The sequence below is a fragment of the Typopeltis vanoorti genome, chromosome 14 (assembly GCF_054136105.1).
Source record: "Typopeltis vanoorti isolate ZY-2024b chromosome 14, IOZ_Tvanoo_1.0, whole genome shotgun sequence".
Lineage (NCBI taxonomy): Eukaryota > Metazoa > Arthropoda > Arachnida > Uropygi > Thelyphonidae > Typopeltis > Typopeltis vanoorti.
In genome coordinates, this window is record NC_143562.1 from 62,657,427 (window position 1) to 62,680,370 (window position 22,944).

The 22,944-nt window shown below is 36.0% G+C and overlaps 1 protein-coding gene across 3 annotated transcripts in view; it reads left to right on the forward strand.

The window, feature by feature from the left end:
• Nucleotides 1–22,944, forward strand: part of Sec31 (COPII coat complex component secretory 31) — a 486,555-nt gene that overhangs the window by 307,110 nt on the left and 156,501 nt on the right. For all 3 annotated transcript variants that reach the window (XM_090403344.1, XM_090403343.1, XM_090403345.1), the window contains exons 12-13: nt 17,040–17,114; nt 21,683–21,775. In XM_090403344.1, the coding sequence (XP_090259470.1) occupies nt 17,040–17,114; nt 21,683–21,775 (168 nt within the window). The remainder of the gene's footprint in view (nt 1–17,039; nt 17,115–21,682; nt 21,776–22,944) is intronic.

Genomic DNA, 22,944 nt, shown 5'->3' on the forward strand with positions numbered 1-22,944 from the left:
GAGTTAAATAATTTAGTCCGAGTGATTTCTGTCACATTGTACATGCTCCAGTATACTGTCAGCAAGGTTATTGTGAAGTGGAAATATGATGGAACCACCAAATCCCTTCCCTGAACTGATAGACCCAAGAAATTGACAAATTGGAACTCCAAGCTGTCACAGTAAATCATCAGTCAGCCTTAGCAATCATTGCAAATGATTTCCACATAAGTTGTGGAATGGTTGTGTGTGAGAGAACTATTCACTGGGAAGTGTTTGCCCTTGGGTTTCATGGTCATTCTGCAGCTCACAAGCCCTTGATTATACCTGCCAGTGCCTGGAATGGTGTAAACAACACCTAATTGATTGTGAATCAGTGGAAGAGAGTCCTTGACCAAAGACTAGCGACTGCAAATATGAGAGTCCTGAGAAAGATTAGGAGTGAACAGATGGAATGAATGGCATTATATTAAAAATGAGGATATTAGGGAAGAATTTGACATTTTTGGGATCCAGGAATGTGTTTGCAGATCTAATTTGATGTAGTATGGTTAATCAGAATGGGAGAGGAAAGATTAGCAAAACAAGTGTTCTTTGTCAGGTTGGCAGAAAAAAGACCAAGATATAGATGGATTGATACCGTAAAAAATGCCTTAGAAGACAGAAATATAAGATCTGATCATGTTGGAGTCTTGACAGGTAACAGATTGATTTGGAGGAAAATTGTAGATACGAAGTTAGTAATGATGTAAGTTTTTCATGTAGTACTATCATATCCTGTACACCCCTTTAGAGTACATGAAAAATTGATTTTTTCATATCTGAGACCAAGTTAAAATCTGAAAAACTTAAATAAAAATTTTATCTCTAAGTTTTGGAGATTGAGGGGTAGTCAGTCTCCACCGTAGCCAGTGTGCGATAGCTGGCCCAAAGACTATTACTAATTTTCAATAGCTTTTGGTGAAGAGAACATGACAAATACCACAATTCCGTGGCTCATTGTGATATATTATTGTCTGAAATTGTTTATTATATACAGCCAGTTTTTTTTTTTTTTTTAGTTTGATAGAAAAACCCATGCTCTTTCTCTAGGAGAAATTGCTTGGAAAAGTTCCTCTAGAATCAAACCTAACCATTTTTTGGAGGTAGTCTAGCAAATGGATGCAAATACCATTTCCACAGACCTTGCTGAGAAACTTGGTATATTTAAATGTACTAGTTTGTTCAAGATTTGGAGGTAGCCTAATCATGTCATTATAATTTCTTGAAATCAAGTAGTGTTCAGAATAATTTGATAATCCGGTACAAGTATTGATTGTTAATAGCTTCTTGTTAAACATTTTGTTTCCAGTTGTTCTAGTATTTGCATATCTGATAATTTTCTGCTTTAAATGAGAGAGCACCTGGATTTTTCACGTTCTTCTCAATTTAGCACAAGTATTGCTTCTGATTTTCCAATTTTTTCATAAAGAAGACTGACATTAGACCCAAACTATTCAATTTACTTATTCCCAGTTTGATGTAAGCCAGAACTTGCCAAACTACTTGTATGGTACAGTAAAACAAGTAAGTCTTTGGAGGGGAGGGGGTATTATTTGGAAATTATTTTGACTCTTCACTCTCCTTTCAACATTTTCAAAAAAAAAAAAAAAAAAAACTTGTAGGCTCTTTCAATGGTGGTGGTAGTCAAGTTTGCAGAAGTGCAAACCCAACTTTAATATTCGAAATTTAACAAAATATGTGACCTGCAATTTATTACATTGGCGATAACAAAAGATTTACTAATTGTTAGTTGGGGAAGGAGATAATATAAGCATTATGTCACAGAGGTGGACATTATGACAGTTAACTAGCTGAGGTGGTGGAAGGTACTGGTTGTCCTTTCAAATACTTATTGTGAGAAAGACAAATTGGATGGTAATGGCTGTTTTTCTTCTTTTCATCTCTCTCTCTATATATATGCATACACACACACACAAGTCCGCGCGGTTGGCCTAGTGGCTTTGTGCTTCGCAACCATATACCTGGGGAAGGAGTGTCCTAGGTTTGATTCCCGTTGCTGACGTGAGGAGCTTAAGGATCTTCCTCAGCCATAGCCAAGTTAGCCGGTCTTGGGCGTTGACAGCAGGGTTTTTCCGGCAGTTTATCTGGGGTTTTTCATCCCACAAGCAGGGAAACCGGCCCCTTGAACACACAGGGATAGATACAGCCAAGAATACTTACAGGCATAGGGGTGACCACCCTATCCTCGTACTTCGGTTACGAAATCCAAGCATGCTTGGAAGGTTGTGGGCCTTAAAGGTCTGTTAAAGCCATTGGGATAGATAGACACACACACGCATATACTACTTTGGTGCACTTCTTAGTGTTGAGCGGAGGATGAAGATTCTCATTCTATGTCTATGAAGAATCTTTTCAGTTTTGTTGGAGCAGATCTGTAATCAGACCATTCCAAAGATGTATACATATCACAGTGGACATCTCATGTTGCATCTAGTATAGCCATAAATACTGTTACAACTTGAACAGTGCATCAACTTTTAATCCATCAGTAAATCATTTACAGCTTTCAGCACATATAAACCGCACATATATAATATGCGTACAGGAGCACTCAATGTTCAAAACGTCCCTTTTTTTGCCTTCACGCATGCTCGAAGTCTCTGCTGCCACATATTGATGGTAGCACACACAACATCCAAGACCGTGGGAATATGTGTGTAGGGTGTCATGCACGTTCGTCTTGAATTACTGTTGTGCAGGAGCTGAGTCCTGTTGGAGGGTCTACTGCCTACCGTGAAACAAGGTGTTGTTCAGGCATAGGTTCCAGCATGGTGTATTGATATGCTTAGGCAGAGGTTTTGATGCCATTTTCACAGAAATGCAACTTGGATACCCTTGATACGTCACCCCCACCTAAGCATCACTGATTCAGGGTGATGACCTCTCTTAATCCCAGGTACTATGGCATGTGCTGTGCAACCATCCAGGGCATATACCTAATTGTTTTGACGGTTAAGCAACTCTTCAATGGTGAAAATTTTCTCATCTGTGAAGAGGATAGCTCTGTGTCTGTTGTTCACATACTGCCAGAGAAGTGCTTTTTGATTTTATCACCCTCGCTGCATAAGTTATGGTGTTAGGAAGTATCCAGTAGAATGATGGTAGGCTCTTACTCACAGGTCATCAGCTAAAGTATGGATATAATTCTCTGTGAAATGTTCATCTCTCTCGTGGCACCACTTTCTGTGTTCTCACAGGATCACAGCAAGATACAGCCCTTACAAGCTGGTGTGTCCTAAGCATGGTCAACCAGTTCTTTAGTGTATAGCTAGACAACTCTCTCTCTCTCTCTCTACTGATAAGCACGCGAATGTTGGCTGTGTGCACAGCAACTCTAACAGAACCAGGCTCGTGCAAATCTGTGTGTAGTGCAGGATGTGTGGAAGTGAACAGCATTTATGACAAGACTGTGTTTTTGTGTTGAAGGGCAGGAGCCTGGGATTGGTTGGGTGAATGTCAGCTTTGGAAAACGTTTTGGTAAGATTTGCCAATTTCTCCTATGGTAGCCATGTGAGTGAATGACTGCAGTGGATTCCTTGATTAGACTTGCAAGGAAGATGTCCTCAAAATAGGGAATGGCAGCTTTGTCTCAGTTAATGCAGTGATTTGTCATAGATGCATGACATGCAATCCTAGATTTTTCCTCCTCTGTGTTCATGTCACTGACTTTTTTTTTTTTTCCAAAAATTCTATTTGTCTAATGTATATAAGGCAAACCCACAGAGACATGGAATACTCTTAACACTTGTATTTGTAGAAGGGATTGCTGTCTTTTGATGATCTAAGGAGACCATAGACTTTGGATATTATGACTCTTGAGTCATAATATCCAAGAAATGGTGAAAAGAAAAGGCATGAAGGTAGTGTTAAGATTAAAACTTCAAAAAAAAAAAAAAAAAAAAGGTAGTTTACCTGCAGTCTGTAATTTTAATATGAATTGGATTCTTGATCTCCAGGTTGTTTGTACTAGATATTTCATTTTTTCATACTATAAAGATGTCACCAAATTTCACGTTTTGTGATAGTGTAAGTGAGGAATTGGTTTTCAAAGTTTTCCATAAAAAGTCAACAGAATGGAAACAGAGGGGACATTTAAAGAATTGGGACAAAAGGCAGTGCTCAAGTAATGTAGTGACATCTGATGAGAATTCCTCAGTAAGGTTCTATACTTCATTGATAGGAGTATTGGTGTAAACAGGGGCTATATCCAAACCTGCAAGGATGTCAGATGATGAGATGGAAAATCTGATAGTTTCTGTACAACATGGTCATAATTCAGTACCCAGTGTCAGAGTGCCTAATGGGATTAATAATCCAAAAACCACTGAGTTATTCCCTAGCATGCTGAACTGATTAAATGACTTGAAACAGAAACCTAAGTCTCTCCTGTCTCTAAATCCAAGATTATATGATTTCCCTGAATTCACAAGACTGGCATTCCAATGCCATTCCTCTCTAATCCATCGTTGATGGAATAAGTTCACTTTTTTTTTATCCAACTGTCTCTGTATTATTAACAAACTGTATAATACACATCTCTAAAGAAAATGAGCAGTGTCTATATTAAGAGATAACAACTACAAGAAGAACTTTGGTCTTATCTCTACTAGTTCATCCTTAAAGGATATTTCAAAAACACTGCCCAAAAGATATTCTTTTCTGATATGCCATCTTGCCAAAATCCTAGACACTCAATTTCCATTCCATTCATCAGAAATCTCTCCATCAACAAACATCTGTGTCAAATTATCACCCCTTACAGACATCCAAACCAGGCTTCTCTTAACTGAAACCCAACTTAACTGAAATTGTAGCTACATCAACCACATTCACCTTCAGTGCCCAAATCATACTCTTCATGATTAATTTTATCATACAAGTGGTACCGATTAATTTTATCATACAAGTGGTACCTGTGGCTTTGTTCATTCTGACATTGCCTGTCAGAGAATGCCAAATTTAGAATTCCCTGATTTTGACCTCCTCTGGCTGAAGGTTTCCTTGACCTACTTAGTAACATTCATTTGCAGTATTTACCAGTCTCCAAACTTTGAATCCACTCAAATCTCTTCATGTTCCTCTCCATGAACTCGATCATCTTCATTCTGGCTAGCCAAACAGTGAAATCATCTTCCTAGATGACTTCACTGTTTGGCTAGCCAGAATGTCCACATTTCCACCTTACTCCCCTTCTCCAACAATACCAATCAAGCTGGATGTGATGCAGAAGTTTTTGCTATAAGCAGTGATCTAACCCAAATCATACACCTATCCACCCAAATTCTCGATAATTCTCTCCACTCCCCAATTCTGGGAGACTGGAAACTTGCAAGTTTACAGTCTCACAAAGCTCCCCTCTGACCATACCCAACCTCTTATCCTTTGGCACTATAGAGGTACCAAATGGGATGACTTCTGGAACTACTACTCTTCCTTTCTATGCCATGACTATTGCTTCTGCTGTTTTGATCCAAGTCACTTACACTGATCAAGTCACAGAAATTATCCACACTGGTATGAAGGCCTTCGTGCCTCATTCCACTAAAAATTTCCATCCACTTTGCAAGCCATGGCTCAACAGAAGATATATGACAGCAGTTGAAGGGAAAAATGGTTTACTGCAGATGACTTGCATCAAGAACCCAGTTTCATACTCTACTCAACCTATGCAGAAGCATGTAATAAATGTAAAACAACTATCAGCAAATTTAATTTCATAGGACTAATAGACTTTATAAGGACAAGAAGACTTGTCCAAATGGAAGCCATGCATTCTGGTCCTTTCCAAAAGCCATCAGTCACAACTTCTGTTCACCTGCACTTCTATCTCTCTTTCTCATCAGATTGCACCACTCTTACAGCACCCAAAGCTGACATCCTAACATTATTCTTTTCATCTAACTCCTACATAGATGATGATGGAAATTACCTCTTTCCATGCCAGCAACCAAACACCATATGCCTTGTGTGGTCTTTTTGGCAAAAAGACAAGAAGAATATTAGATGACTTGGACACTACAAAGTCTTGTGGAACCATCGGCATCTCTCCTATCACATTCAAACATTGTGCTCCAGAGCTAACACCTGTCCTCTTCAGTCTTCTATATTCAGCTGGCACCTATCCCATCACATGGAAGCAAGGAGAGAGAATGATTTTGACTTTGTGTTCGTCCGGTTCCAATACACTTTTGATGGATCTGGTATACTCATCTGCGGTTTACATGTATAAGGCACTAGAGAAGAATAGAGATCTGCAAGTTGTCCAACTGTGTCATGCAGACTGCTGATGTTATACAAAAGAACATGCAAGTAGATTATTATGTTTGTACACAAATGTTAAGAGTATCAGAAACAGAGGGGTAGAGTTTGTTGCCTTAGTCAGCGAGGATCGTTATGAGTCTCAGAACATGGAAGATTCTGCAGGAATGGAAAGAGTGTATGGTAATTCTGTTGCATAAGGGTGGTGAAAAGACCGGTGTATCCAACTAATGACTAATTAGTATATCAGGAGTGTGGTGGTGGTGATTTTGGAAAAATTGGTTAGGGCTTGCATTCAGAAATGGGTTGACAGTGAGTCTACTTTGCAATGAGCAACATGGGTTTACTAAGGGAGCTCACATTCTATAACAATGTTAACATTGTTACAAGGGGGAATGGATACACCATGATACTTTTGAATTTTGCTAAGGCTTTTAACAGAATACAGAATAACAGCATGATAGACTATTGCATAAATTGGAGAATATGGGTTTGGATTATAGAATATTAGCATTGATAAGAGGATGGCTAACTGACAGATATCAAAAAGGTGGTATATGGGGGATGTGAGTCTGCAAGATTTAAGGTAACCACATTGATCAGTGTTTGGTCCACTGTTATCCAATCTATACACATTAATGATACTGGGAAGGATACAGCTATTTGCTGATGATGCAAAAATAGGTAGGGTAATCAGAAATGCTGCTGATATGTAGTACTTGCAGAATGATTTGAATATGCTGGAATTGTGGGCATGGGAAAATGGATGTCAGTAAATGTAAAATCATGCACTTCAGCATGATTAGATATCCAGTGTTGTGTTATATTGGTGGGATTATGCTTGAAGAAACTGATGAGGCTAGGGATCTCAGAGTGTTAGTAGATAAGGAGTTGAAGTTCAGGGGCCAGATAGCAAAGATTGCAAATACAACTCAAAAGATAATTACAATGCTGATATGAACTTTGACATATAAATATAAGGATGTCATTTTGCCTCTTTACGAGGCGTTGATAAGACCTCACTTGGACTATTGTGCACAGGTCTGGTCTCCTGGTTTCTGTTATGATTCTGATATACCGGAGAGAGTGCAAAGGAGAGTGTTAAAGATGATATCAGAATTATGGAATACTGATTATGAAGACAGATTGATAATTTGTAGACTTCAGACACTAGCAAACAGGAGGAAGAGGGGTAATATGATCGAGACTTACAAACTTCTGAAAGCATCATACAGGATTTCAAATGATGGAATTTTTTAATTTATTGAGGGTGGGGAAAGGACAAGAGGACATCCTTGGAAGCTGAGAATGAATGTCTCTAAGAAGGAGATGAGGACTAGATTTTCTCTCATTGGTTGGTGCATGATTGGAATGGATTACCATTGGATGTTGTGAGTGCAAGCAGTTGTGAATGAATGAATGAATTCAAAAATAAGAGTGATAGTTGGTGCGTGTAGAATGTGGCCTCCCTCGATGAGTTCCTGACTACCTGGAGGTCTCTCTTAATAATAATATCCAGCCCATTCCATAAAAGGGAGACAAAAGCTTATTGTCAGACTATTACCAGTTGCAATCATCTCAGTCCTCTCCAAAATGATGGATAACAGTATCAATAATCAACTTCTTCACTATCTAAAAGTTCACCAGTTAATTAGCAACAACCAGCATGAATTCTTCTAATCAAGATCCACAGCTGATATCTCTTAGCCTACGTCAACCACAACTGGTCACATGCCATGGAAAGGTTTGGAGAAACATGAGCTGTTGCCCTTGACATTTTAGAGCTTTCAACATGTTTAGCACCGAGTTATGCTTTGCAAATTGCCTTCTTTCAGTCTACCTGTTGTCCTCTAACTATATAGTTAGAGGACGACAGGTAGACTGAAAGGAAACTGAAACTCCCTCTCTCTCTCTCTGCTCATTCATCTCCATTCATCCTACTCTTTTGACAAGCCACGTTGTTCTCAGACATCCCTAACATCAAGATCATCTCCAGTTACCACCTTAAACACTGATCACCTTTAATGCTGCCAAAACACACCACTACCTTTTCTCTCTTAGAAGGGATTTTAGCTCTCTCCTTGCACTGACATTTACTTCCCGTCTCTCCTGGTACAAATGCGTCACATCAATAGTTTATTCAGCTCCTAAAAAACTAGGCATTCTTTTCCGGTCAAGAAGCTGTTCTACATGCAGCTACTAATCCTAGATATAAATCCCAAATCCACTCATCAGTAGAATACTGTTTACACATTTGGAGTGGTGTACCTAAAATTCTTGGTGTCAAGAGGAGAGCTGTTTGGCTCATAGAATGTTTTAGTTGTGCATCTCTTCTCCAGGTATTTCTAGGGACTGCTGCTCCAGTGAATCTTCCCTTTACTGTTGGGCCTGTTAAAACACAATCAGCAGCTACCCAACATTGCTTACAACTGGAAACATATTGAACCTGCAAAGCTACTTCTCTTCTTCATTTATTTCATCTAGCTATGTCTTCTGGAACCCCCCCCCCCCCCCAGTGTGTTTTCCAACAACTTCAACCTCCAGCTCTTTAAGTAAAATGTCAACAGATTTTTTTTTTTCTCGATCTATATCTGCACCACACACATTCTACAGATGTGTTATAGGTTCTTGCACTTCTCATATGCAGGATAAATATTAATAAAAAATAAAAATAGAAGTTTTGAAATAAGAAAAAAAAGTAACTTGTCAGTGATGTATAATACAGAAAAAAATGAAAAATCTGGGATTACACATCATGTATCCATGAAAAATCACACCATTAATTGAGACACAGCCATAGTTCCCTATTTAGCCATAGTTAAAGAAAATGTTCTTATACATTTAATTGAGAAATCCATTGCAGCCTTTCACTCACATGCCTTCCTCAATATAAACTCAGATCTCTCAAAATACTGAACCTCTCCTTTTTCTCCAACATCAACCCTAAACTCTACAAAGAGACAGCCGATGTGCTCTGAAATTATTTGGTGCATTTTGTAGTTGTAAATTATTACAACTCTTATTATTACTCTTCTTTGACAAACTTTTTTCTGGCCAGACATATCATACCCTCCTCAGTTAAGTAATATCTGTTTTTCCTCAGCCTGATAGTTCTCAGAATGTGGCATTGTGCTTTATAGATGACCTCTCTCTCTCTACAACACACCCAATTCTCCATTTAAATGGTAGATTGGTTCCAGAAAAAAAACGTGTAAAAAAAAAAAAAAAAAAAATATAGTGCATATGAAAAAATAGAATGGTTCCAGATGTGAAAACCCAATATGAACAGTAAGTTATTTTCAAGCAAACTATGAAAATCATTGAATAAAACTCCATTTAATTTTAATGGAATGTTTTTTTTTATTATAAATACTTATTTAAAGTATATACATAAGTATCTTTCTTAAAGAAAATAGTGGGTCACTAATAAAACAGAAATTCGAAAAGGCTCAAATACATCACCCAAATGGTTATTAGTTAAATTTTATTCGCCGTCACTTTCTGACAGTAGCCGCATTCTTTTGTGTGAGATGAATTAAATCGCTTCCATTGCTTGAAACATTTTGGCCTTCCTATTCATGCTGCAATGGTGAAACATTTTCTTCAATAAAAGGAACTAAATTAGCACAGTAATACAGCTCTTAGGAGCTTGGTTTCACATTATGGGGAAATATCAAGAATAGTGATTGGAGCTTGCTCCACCCTTGCCATGAGTTGCCTCAGTGTTGCACTCCCTAAAGGGTCAGTTGTAACACTGCCCAGGTATTTGCTTACACTTGGACTCGCCGAACTTTATATATTTACTATATTCGGCATGAAACTCTTTGAGGTTCTTATTTGGCTATGAAACAATATGGGATGTAATGTCCCTTAACTTAAATAAGTTTATATGTCGCCGAATTGAATCCTTTGGCTCTTCATATAATTAATAATTTATTAGGACACCTTCTTGGAAATTCTCATAGTAGGGTATATGTAAGTTCTGTTTGCTAGAAACTTGGTAATTCTAGGTCTACCTACTCACTGATGAGACCTCAATAAAGGTTGAAACTGGTCTGGGTAGTGACCTCTCTCACTCATAATGTAGAACAGTAATACAGCTCCTAGGAGCTGGGTTTCACATTATGGGGAAATATCAAGAATAGTGATCAGATCTTGCTCCACCCTTGCCATGAGTTGCCTCAGTGTTGCACTCCCTAAAGGGTCAGTTGTAACACTATCTAGGTATTTGCTTACACTTGGACTCGCCGAACTTTATATATTTACTATATTCGTTATGAAACTCTTTGAGTTTCTTATTTGGCTATGAAACAATATGGGATGTAATGTCCCTTAACTTAAATAAGTTTATATGTCACTGAATTGAAGCCTTTGACTCTTCATATAATTAATAAATGAGCACTAATTTTTAATAATTCTGAAGGTTGAATTTTTTTTACTATGAACTCTGTAATTAATCATTGAGATCCTGTTTTAACTAGATCTTTGTATAATTCTTTATATCGCACCATACATGACTTCAGTTCATGTTTAAACTGTTCAGCTCGTTCAGTATTTGGATATAAGAAAATGACTTCGCAATTTAATAGCCCATTTGAATCCTTTAATTAATCCTGCTGTGAGTGGAATCTCATCATCACTTTTTTCTTTTTCATCAAGATTCTCAATGACAGCTTTTATTATTTCATCATCACTAACAGCCTTGTCAACCATCAACTCTTCAACATCTGCAGATGAAAAATCATCAAATCCTTCTCTGCCAACTTCATGTGCTAATCTGGTGATATTGGGATGTTCATTTGTATGCAAAGGCACGGAGTTTCTTTTTCACCCATTCTGGCCAAGTAGCTTTCCAGCATGCATTTAAAGTTAATGGTTTCAATTATGATAACACCAACTTAACAAGTTTGATGCAATCCAAAATAGAAAATTTCTTCCGCACATCAATAACTGTCAGTAAATTATCTTTATCTAATTTATTCAAAATGTATTGAAATGTTCTTATGTAGTAAGTTTTGAAAGTAGTGATCACACCATGGTCTAGTGGTTGTATTAAGGATGTTGTATTAGGTGGCAGAAAACAAAATTCCACATTTGGGTGTTCTAAAACAGGATGACCAGATGCTTGTCTGTCCAGATTGTTTTGCATCAAATAGCATTTAACTTCTGGAACAAAACAATGATGGACCCATTCATTAAAAACTTCTTTTGTAACCCAACCTTTTTTGTTTGCCTTCCAGTGCACTGGTAACATGTTAAAATCCACACCTTTCATTGCCTGTGGTCTTCTTAGGGATTGATTAATTATTAATGGTTTTAATATATGATCTCCTGAAGCATTGCTGCAAAATAATAGTCACACAAAATAAAAATCACAAATACGTGTTGGTGGCTTTAAAGCCACCAACACGTTTTTGTGATTTTGCTATATAAGTTCTACTTGGAATTTTTTAACAAAAAAGACCAGTCTCATCTGTGTTCTAAACTTGATCAGGAGTGTAGCCACTATTTTCAATAATTTTAGACAGAAAAAATTATTTTTCTGCAAGCCAACCTGTGCTTGCAGAAAAATCACAATTGTTGTTTGATGTTGTTGGCTCCTTTTCCTGAATCTGTTTGTACAACTGTAATGTTTTCTTTTTGATGACATTTCAGTCTGAAGGTATTCCTTTCTGTGAGCAATCTTTTATCCACTAGGGCTTTTTGCATCTTCACTTTTATAATGTCTCTTGTATATGATGACCACTTAGCACCTAATTTTGTTCCATAAAGAACAGATTTTCTAATGGCCTCTTCATTTTTCTTAATCGTTCTCATGGTAGCTTCATTCAGTCCAAAATATTTCCCTAAGATTGTTGAACCTTCTCCAGCTGCTAAATGATCTAAAATGTGGATCTTGGTTTCTAAATAAATAGCTTTTCTTTTCTTCTTCTGTCTAACTGAATTATCTTACATTGTGATTGAAAGGGTAATGTTACAAAAATATCTGAAAGTAATAATTGATTTTACTAATTTGATATGATGCGTACAAAACTTCAAAATTTAATATATACCTGCATAACTCTATTGCACGAACAAAACTTTTATGAACAAAACACAATACATATAAACATTTCAAATTGTAAACAAGAAATGATTGTTTAGCAAACAGTTTAACTCCTTCCAAACAGCTTTATATAGGCAGGTCTCCCATAATGGACCAAATTAACTTTGAGGAATCAGCATAGCACCCTTCTGCTCCCAAGAACTAGCAGCAGGTGAATATAATGGATCATCTGTCGGCTTAACTTCAGGGAATCGTAATTACAAAAATAGATTTTTTTTTGTTGTTGTCACAATTGGCTACATTCTGTAGCGTAGAGTGATATTTAAAAGATCAAGGAGGTTCCCCAAAATTCCAGTTTAAGTACCGTTCTAGGACGTACTGTTCTTGATAATGATAATTATAATGGAAATACCCTTTCCATTATAAGAAATGGAAAATAAGCGGCATTTGAACTGTGTAAAATCAAAATATGGCATGTAAAAATAGAATTGCTTCTTTTTTCTAAACTGTGTTATTTCAAAATCATGTAAAAAAAAAAGGCTGTGTAAAAAGAGAATTAGCTGTATTACACAGGTATTTTCATTAGTGCTGTTTCATGGGTACTAACTGGCAACCATAATTTCTCTAAGTATATGAAAACATGATCAGCTGCTGGTCACCATCAATCCATGTGCATTTCATCTTGAAACTTACCTAGTCAACTTCTCATCCTTCTCTTTTATTCCATTTACTCCCTGTTCTTAGGAATAGGTTCACTGTTTTTCTCTTATAGCTACAACCCCCAGTTGTTCAATAAATACATCAACAGGTGTTTTTCATCTTTAACTACTCCATACATTATATGGCATTGTGCTATGTTTTTTGGACGCAGATGCCTGGCATTGATATATAATATTTAACATCAAAAATTTAGCTTTTTAATACACATAAAATTATTTGTAAATCATTTTTTATATTAGATGAATTTTTTCTGATATATTTGATGTCTTTGTTTTCATCTGTAAGAGAATAACAGTAAGCAAGAAGTTTACAGTAAGGAATTAATTTTGTGTATGTGTGTTTATATCTCCACATGCGGTCTCAAGACCTATAACATGACAGTGCCATGTGGACAAGTGATTGGAAAGAGAAGAAAGAAATTTGTTAATGTTTCTTGAAGAGCTGGAGGTTATACTCATTAGGGAAAATGGTGTGTGTAAGACTGTTCCATAGGACAAAGGTAAATGGAATGTAAGAAGAGGATGAAAAGCTGGTTTGATGAGTTTTACAATGAATAGTACGTGGATGTTGAGTAGCAGCAGCATGTTTGTACATAAATAGAGGAAAGGAGAGGAATCGTGGTGTCCAGAAGATATCCAAGAGTATAAAGAAGGCATAATGCAGAGACAGAGCATCTATGAAAAAGTGATTAGAGAGAGAGTGAAAGAGACAGTAGAAGAGAGAGGGGGGGGGGTCATTTATTAAGCATATAGCTCTTTTAGATACAATCAAACACTGAGGGAGGATTTTGATGCACTGTTATAGATGTGAGAGCAGTATTCTAAGATTGGCTAGATTTGGGATTTATAAAGCGTAGGGAGTTGAGCATAAGAGAAGCCATATTTAGAATGAAAAAGAATACCAAGCTTTTTTAAAGAACATAGTGTACTGTCATAAATCCATTCCATCAATAGCTGAAGATGCAGTAGATGTGTACTGTCATAAATCCATTCCATCAATAGCTGAAAATGCAGTGGATGTGTACTGTCATAAATCCATTCCATCAATAGCTGAAGATGCAATGGATGTGGTAGGCTTATGCAATCATGGGAAGGGTGTCGCAGTCAACCTAAGAAGAGAAAACTACTCCACCTTTATTACGAGTCGCCCTAGCCTGAACCAGGTGTTGGCTTACACCTTGGATCTGCCAAAACTTTTATAGTTTCTATGTATTCACCATGAAACTCTTAGATTTCCTATCTTAGAGTTTCTATATTTGGCTTTGAAATAATGTTGGATTCAATATCCACTTAATTTTGTATAATTTTGCATCGCTGAAGTGAAGCCTTTTTGGCTCTTTATCTCAGTAAATGTTGGTGCTCCTTTTGGCAACTCGCATGGTAAAGAATAACTTCTTCATCACTTCAACCTCAATATTTACATCTGGGTCTACCTACTCACTGATGAGACCTCAACAAAGGTCGAAACTGGTCTGGGTAGTGACCCTCCCTCCATAATGTATAGCATCATACATGTCCATAAGGAGATTTACTTTGCATTATGGAAAATACTAAGGATAGTGATTAGAACTTACTCCACCTTTACTACGAGTCACCCTAGCCTGAATCAGGTGTTGGCTTACTCCTTGGATCTGCCAAAACTTTTATAGTTTCTGTATATTCGGCATGAAACTCTTAGATTTCTATCTTAGAATTTCTATATTTGGCTTTGAAATAATGTTGGATTCAATATCCACTTAATTTTGTATAATGAAGCATGATTTTCATAGTATTAAAATTTACTAAATTATCTTCATCCTTCTTGAGAATGACTAGTAGATGAGCATTTAAGACAGTGGCATAATAAGATCTTGAAGCTTGTGTTCATCTGATTATACTATGTTTTGTGATTGATTAAGAGGATTGATGTGTACTGTCATCAGTTAAGCTATGAATAGGATTAGTATCTCCATTGAAATACTCTAGCATAGGTGGAAAAATCAGATGAGGGGGAACTATCCACTGTGACAAGCAATGAATGTTCGTAGAGGAAGCTAATAATCCAATCACAAAGGATAGGATAGAGATTATAACAGCTTGGAAAGAAGGCCATGATGCTGGACTCTATCAATGCCTTTGAAATATCAAGAGTGGCCACATGAGATTCTCCACATTTTTCCATTGTCTTAGTTGGAAGGTTGTTAAAATTAGCAAGGAGATTGGCTGTAGAACAACAATTTCAGAGGCCATATTGATCATCACTGATTAACTAATGGATCTCTAGGTGGTGAAGAACTGATTACTGACAACCTTCTATCACTTTTGAGAGTATAAGCTGAAGGCAATGGAATGAAAGTTCAGTTACTTAGTGTCATCTTCCTTTTTAGGAACAGGTTGAATAAAAGATTGCTTCCTTGCTGTCAAAAAAGATGCCATATAGGTAGGATAATTTATAAAGGCAATACAAGATAGTGTTCATTCTGGAGTAAAAGTTTTTACTCCAGTTCTTACAACTGGAGAGAGCCATCTAAGCCAGATAACTTATTAGTATTGAGGCTACTCAGTATTTTTCTGATGTTCTGTCTAAAGATCAGAGGAGGAATAGTGAGGAATGATTTGTTGGAATAGTGAGGATTTGCTTTAATCATCATCTAAACTAGAGTCAGATTATGAGACTGATGCCAAGAGGTCTGTCTGCCTGATCTTTGAGATGTTCCATCAGGATGAATGAGAGGTGAAAACATGGGACAGAAGTTTCACCACAGTCAACTGCCTTTTGAGCCAGAGGAATCAAACTTAGTGTATTTAGCTCTTACTTTATTCTCCCTCCATTGAGTGCATTCTGCATTTTGATGCTTTGGAACATTTGTTTGAAAACCAGAAATGGAGGGAAAATAAAGGCATTCATTCCAGCAAGAATAATTTCAGTTATTAGATTAGATCAGAGCAGATCAGGTTGGGATTTGGCTGGGAGAACAACAATCTTTGGAAAAAAGGCACATGGACAAGGTTATGGTCAGAGTTGCTAAGAGGGGAGGTTACATCAAGGGGTGTGTTTGGAGGGAGAGTTAGGGAAAAATAGCCTAGGGAATTTGGGAGAATGATGAAGATTGCATTACTGGTATTCTTGTAGGTAGGTAAGTGAACAGTTGTATTAAATCATTACTGACAGCAAACAGTTCAGCTTCTCTTGCAGCTGAGTCAGTGAAGTTAGAGAAAGGGATTCTGTCAGAATTGAGGATTCTCTAAGAAATGAAGTAGCAGCAAATGAACAAAATGAGGCATGGAAATTTTGAATCAAAGTAAATCATATAAAGGAGATTCTGGGTATTGATATCTTCCTACCTTCCTTCCTTGTAGAAGGCAATGTGCATGATGTACTGTTGAAAATCAGGGAAGGCAGGTTAATTCTGGAAATGAATCAATGATTTATTTACAGTAAAACCAATCAGCAAATATACAATGATTGCATTATCCTTTAAATGGGTTGCATGACCATTTAGTATAACTGTAGTCTTAGAGATTGCCATTTGAGATTCTGTGATGAAAAACCCATGTTTTTCATCACAGAATGAATGTTTATACAATAACAAGATGCTGCTATGTGGAAGTGCCTTTTTTATGGAATTTTGCTGTTTTGCAGATTTTTTTTTGGTACATTTAATTGTTTTTTTGCATTTTTTTATTTAAATGTTTTGTTGGTTTTTTGTAGGAAATTTTTAACTGATCAATGCCAATGTTTATTTATCATTGCAAAAAGGAAATCAGGAAGATAAATGAGAATTTGTATGATAAAAAGGCATAATTCAAATATTACTTTATGTAGTGAACAAAAGTAGCATTTGAAAATAAATTGTTTATAAGTGTGATAAGAAAATTATAAATCAAATAAAAGTAAATGGCTAAATGGATTGCAAACAAAAAACAAAAAACATTTTTTATCTTTTTAAATTAATCTTCAAAGCATTCTTCATAATATTCTATAATTTTTTTAGGCTACTTTTGATTCTTCGCCCAGAAGTAAAATGCTATCTTTATTGGGCTATGATCCACAATCTGTTTTATCCAAGGTATGTTTTGTTTCTTCTGTAAAATTCATTAATTATTTATCCATTGTCTTAATAAGCAAATAATATGAATAAAATAAACAGTTTGTTTTTAGGAGTAGTTTCAAGATTAATGTTTTTATTTCTTTATTAATTTTATTTTTTGGTTTTTGGAGAAGAAAAATGGAGTTTTATTTTTATGTATTTATTTTTTTTTTCAATTTAAGCCAGTTAAGTAACATGTATTTTGTCCAACAATTTTTTTTTTCTATTATTGAAGTGCATTACATTAAGGCTGCTGACATTCCATCTTTATTAGTGCATTTTTTAAATGAAGCATGTTCTGAGATAAGAATGGTTAGTATTGTAGTTTAATACTCTTGTGGATCACATTAATTCTTTGAACCTACAGACTGGAAAACTGGATTGAGGGAGAGGTAAAACAGCACGTCTGAGGAAGTGAAGGGCTACTTGTTCTCATTCATATTAATCATATCTGTATGCAGCTAGTGTTAATCATTACTCACTTGGTGCACACCTCTAAGTCTACTGGATTTTATCTTACAAAAACACTGACATTGTTCTGATGTATACTATGTGAAAGTGAAAATAATTTAGCATCATTTCAATACTATTAACATGCTGATATAGCAAGTTCTAACCATGACTTAGGCAGAAAGAAAAAGTACAAAATATGAGACAATGACATGGAATTTCAAAAAAAAAAAAAAAAAAGGATTTATATCTGTATGGGCTAAGGAATTCTTGTAGGGTCTGATACAGAGGATATTGTAGACAATGCATGTACCGTTGAGTTTTTAAGACCAAATACAGTGATTTTGAGACTTCTGAGATGTTTGGTATACTGTGCTGGTGATTTAGAAGTCTCAAAATCACTGTATTTGGTCTTAAAAACTCAACGGTACATGCATTGTCTACAATATCCTCTGTATCAGACCCTACAAGAATTCCTTAGCCCATACAGATATAAATCCTTTTTTTTTTTTTTTCAATCAGCTCTGGTTTTTATTATTATTATTTTTCATTGTTTTGGGATTAATCCACATGGAATCTCAACATACAACAACCTACAAAACATGCATGAAGATAAAGCAGTACATCAGAGACAAACTGATTTAGTGTCCAAAAATTTATTTTACGCAAAAACAAAAAGTGGATATGGACATGTATACAGGAAAATCACTTGGAGGTGGAACAGGGTACTTCGTAGCTTGGTTGTGCAAACCATTTAAAGGAGACAGTGTAGTCATTGCATATTTACTGATTGGTTTTACTGTAAATGTGGCAGAGTACTTAGCCATAAATTCTGGAAATAAATCATTGATAATTAACCTGCCTTCCTTGAATAACTGTTCTCATTGCATGCTATCCCTCTAAGGATATATATCCTCTTCTGTCAACCATATCTTGCTAATGCCAGTAATTTTTGCTCTATTTGTGTTTACTAATGGTAAGAAATTCTTGATACTCTGGCATTAGTTAACATACATGATAGCCAGCCACCAACCTGATGAAAATTTACACAGCTCTTAGAACGTGGTCATTCAAATAAATAGCCGAGTTGATTCTTGAACTAAAGGAACACATCACAAAAAAATTTTATTTAAGGAAATTAATTGCATAAAGAATGAGCAGTGACTGTTTTAAGCTGGCCAGTTTATGCTGCCATCAAAGAGTGGTCAAGCACATTACATTAATAATGTTTTCATATGATATAATTTTTATGGTAATCCCATGCACGAGAGGTTTAACATATAGTGGAGAAAGAAGAAACTTGCTAACATTGGATTTGAATATGTGCATATTGTATTCCTTTAAAAATGCTGAGGAACAACTGTCCAGAAGACACCATCAGAATTAATAAATTAAGAAGTGGAAATGTTTGTTCTGTGAGTTTGGAGTTGAACCATGAAGAAATGTTGAATAGCTGCTGCACATGTTTCAACACATTTAGGAGTGACTTGGGAATTATCTATGCTGAATATCTGTACAAAAGAGAATGGAGTGGATGAATCAGTGAGCGATGGGTTATTAATACCTAATTGCTGTCTTCTGTACTGAAAAAAGCAATTATAGAGCTCTTAGGGCATATGGCAGGCATGAAAACAGTATTTGATGATTGACTAGATTTTTAATTTGTATAAAGTCGGAGTCAAATAATAACTTTAGCAAAAGAGATGCCCTGATTTTTTGGATGCTGACATGGCAATATTGTAATGTGTTTCGGTCAAGAGGAAGAGATAGGAGGTTAGAGTTAACATAAGAAGAGATAACTCATCTCATCTTGTCTTGAGATTTGGGTATTGTCAAATGTAAGACTGGAAGAAAAGAGTTGTACCAGAAATAAAACAGGATTGGGTTTTACTAACATTTAATTAACAAGGGTATTGTTACCCTTTTAAGGAATGGTTTGGAGATTAAAACTTAGGATTGTGAAAACTGATATAGTGGGCATTTTGGTGATATGTGTAAGTAAGGTTTGTTGAATGAGAAAAAAGAAATGCAGTATACTATTATCGACAGAACTGGATTTGCAGTCAACTTCATAAATAAACAAAGCAGATTAAACTCAGAATTTTGATAATTTAAACTGAATGTTACTTTAACATGATTCACTGTCTTTTTTTGTGTTTGTAGCATTTTTGCATGTTAATGAGAAAAGTTATAGTCAACTTGAGATGGTCAATATGTAATAGTTGCAAAGTTTGAGGATCAAGATTCATAACTCATTGTGTATCCATACAGAAAGCTGGCATGTGAGACTTGGAACCTAAAGAAGTCAGATAAGAAAAGGAAGATAGCTGCTTTTGTGTTAGAAGTAAGAAGACAAACCATATATCTATCTTACTTTTTTTTTTTTTTTTTTTTTTTTTTTGCAAAGCTCAATCAAATGCTTTCAAGACATCAATAGAAACCATTTCACATTCCCCAAATATTCCATAGCATTTGTTCAAAGGTGTCATAAGGAAAAAAGTAGGTCTCCTATTGATCACCAGTGGCATAATCTTTCTGTGATCATTTATTAGTTGAGTGGAAATCCCTGATTACTTAAGATTGAATTGGGTCAAATCAGACAGTTTTGATGGCAAAAAGTTGTTTCCACTTCTTAGAAGTGGGTTGAATATGGGTTAATTTCTAGGCTACAAGATATCACCACTGGAGTAGAAGGGGTATAAAAACTCTGGATCATGAATCTACAGAACAATTAGATAAATTCCATCTGGTTAGCCAGGAGAGTTTTTAGCAACCAGAAAGCAACTGCTATTTGCCAATTTGTGATGTAAGTTTAGAGGGATTGCTAGAAAAAGATTAAGAGCATTTGAAAAGTGAGTAGAATTATCTAATTACCTGACATCTGGTTGGTATGTAAAGTTCTAACCATGACTGAGGCAGAAAGAAAAGGTAAAATATGAGACAATGACATGGAATTTAAAAAAAAAAAAAAAAAAAAAGGTTTGTTGCTTCATGGGCTAAGGAATTTTGTGAGAGAACATTGGTGATAGCATTTGCCTGAGCATCATGAAATAATTTGGAATGGTGGGCAGCATTGGGAGTTCATAGAGAATGCAAATGAATTTGATAGAAAGTAGAGAGAGATTATTAGCCAAAGACTATCAAAAAGTAGGGATTTTAAGTTGCTAAGACTTGGACGTATGCACAACTAACCACCTTTGAAACAAAAGAGTCAGTGTATAACTGGTAAAACTGAGATGAGCGGTGTTTAAAAAAAACCAAAATTCTCATTTCTATTAAAAGATTGTGTTTTTGCATACTGCAGATGGATATGATCGTTGTGTCTAAGACTGCACATATTATATTTTGTCTTTGCTTGACTTTTCACAGTGGTTGTTTGAGTTGAAATTGAGGGGGGAAGGGACATATACAGTAATGGATTCTTTGCTAAGCTCATTCGTAAGATAATTTTCACTCAAATCAAATTGTGGCTTTAGCAGCATCCTCATATATCTCCAACCAGACTTCCTTGAGATTACTCCTAGCAAGTGGTAACAAGATTTTTTCCTTTGGCTGACTTTGAAAGTCTTCTAAAGCATTACCATTAGATTCAGTCAAGTATAATATCTAGTGGCTAATCTTCAGAATAACTTTTAAAGTTTGATCCTGAAAAAGGAGAAATATTTGATCTCTCTATGATGTCTGACATAATTCTGCAAACATCACTCAGATTATATACTGGAAAAAAGTAAACCATTAATCATGCCCTTAATTAATTGCCTTGATGCTAATCCAACCAGCTACACTGCATTATTATAAAAGTAAAGTGTGAACTTTTCAACTTGGAGTGGTAATTTGAGGTTCAAGACAATGAAAGAGTAAAATAAAACGCTGAATTGAAGTGAGCCAAAAGCAAATATTAATGTATTTTATTATTTTACAGATTCAAATAGAATGGGTAAATTTATTTTCCACACAAAGTTAATTTTTAATTAAAATTTAATGTAATCTTGGTTTTGGTATTTAAAGTATGCATCATCTGGTTAAGACTGATATAGATATAGGTTAAGATCATAGTTGCTGAACAAATTAATGATCAAATTGAGACTGTTTTATAGGTCTCCGCTGCATTAAAACAAGTAAAGAAATCGGAAGAGCCTGCAAATGATGTAGAAGATCTAGTTACAAAGGTATCTTCATTAAGCACTATGGTAAGTTCAAAAAGTTTCCCAAGAGAATGCTCAGGAAAATATTTTTAGAGACAATGTTGTTGTTTAGTTTGGACTACAAGGGTGTGCTGAAAAGTTGTGATAATCACTATGAAGGAATTGGGGGTAGAACCATATAAATTACACATTATTCTACATATTCCCCATGAAGTGTTATACACTTGTTACCACGCTGCTGCATGTCTGGAAAGATAAGTCCTTCCCTTCTTGCACAAACCAGTCCTCAGCTGCAGATATGACTTCATCATCTGTGGTAAATTTTGTTCCTTTCAGGTGTTTCTTTAAATTTGGGAATAGGAAATAGATGGGCCCGGGTCTGGCGAATAGGGTGGGTGAGGCAGATATTGAAGGCTGAAGTTGTGTATTGTCTGTTTCATTTCATGAGCAGTGTGAGCAGATGTGTTGTCAAAAGCAACATGCCTCTGCTCAGTTTCCTGTGGCATTTTTTCTTCAGTACCTCTTTCAATTCCTTCAGAACTGTTGAATAAACTGATGTAACAGTTTCACCTTTTTTGAGACACTGGGTAAGGATTACACCATTTCCCAAAAGACAATGGCAAGAACCTTCCCTACTGACTTTTGGGTTTGAAACTTCTTTGGCCATGAGAACCTTTGTGTCTCCACTGCATTGACTGTTGTTTGGTCTCTTTGTCATAGAAATGAAGCCATGTCACAATACAAGACGAAAATTTTGCACTTGATTTCTCAAAATGCGACTCAAATCCCTTGAGATGACAGCACACATTCTCTCTTTTGGTGGGCATTCAAACATTTGAGGATCCATTTCACTGAGAGCTTCTGCAGTCCAAATGTTGGTCGATAATGATCCCAGCTCATTCCCTGTATATCCCCAGAGTCTTTGCAATGCTTTTGGCTGGTGTTTGTCTATCATCAAGGATCATCGCATGCATTGCATCAATGTTTTCAGGTGTGAAGGCTGTGGAAGGTCTTCCTGACCTGGGGCATCTGTTGTTTCATGATTCCCAGTTTTAAATGCCCACCCATCTGGCAACTGTTGGATATGCTGGAGCAATCCCCTAAAGTCTCACACAAAGTTTGGTGAATCTCATGCAGACTTTTCTTGCAGCATGAAAAACTTGATGATGACCCACACCTCTGTGTCTTTAAATTTCTTCAGAACTGCTGACATG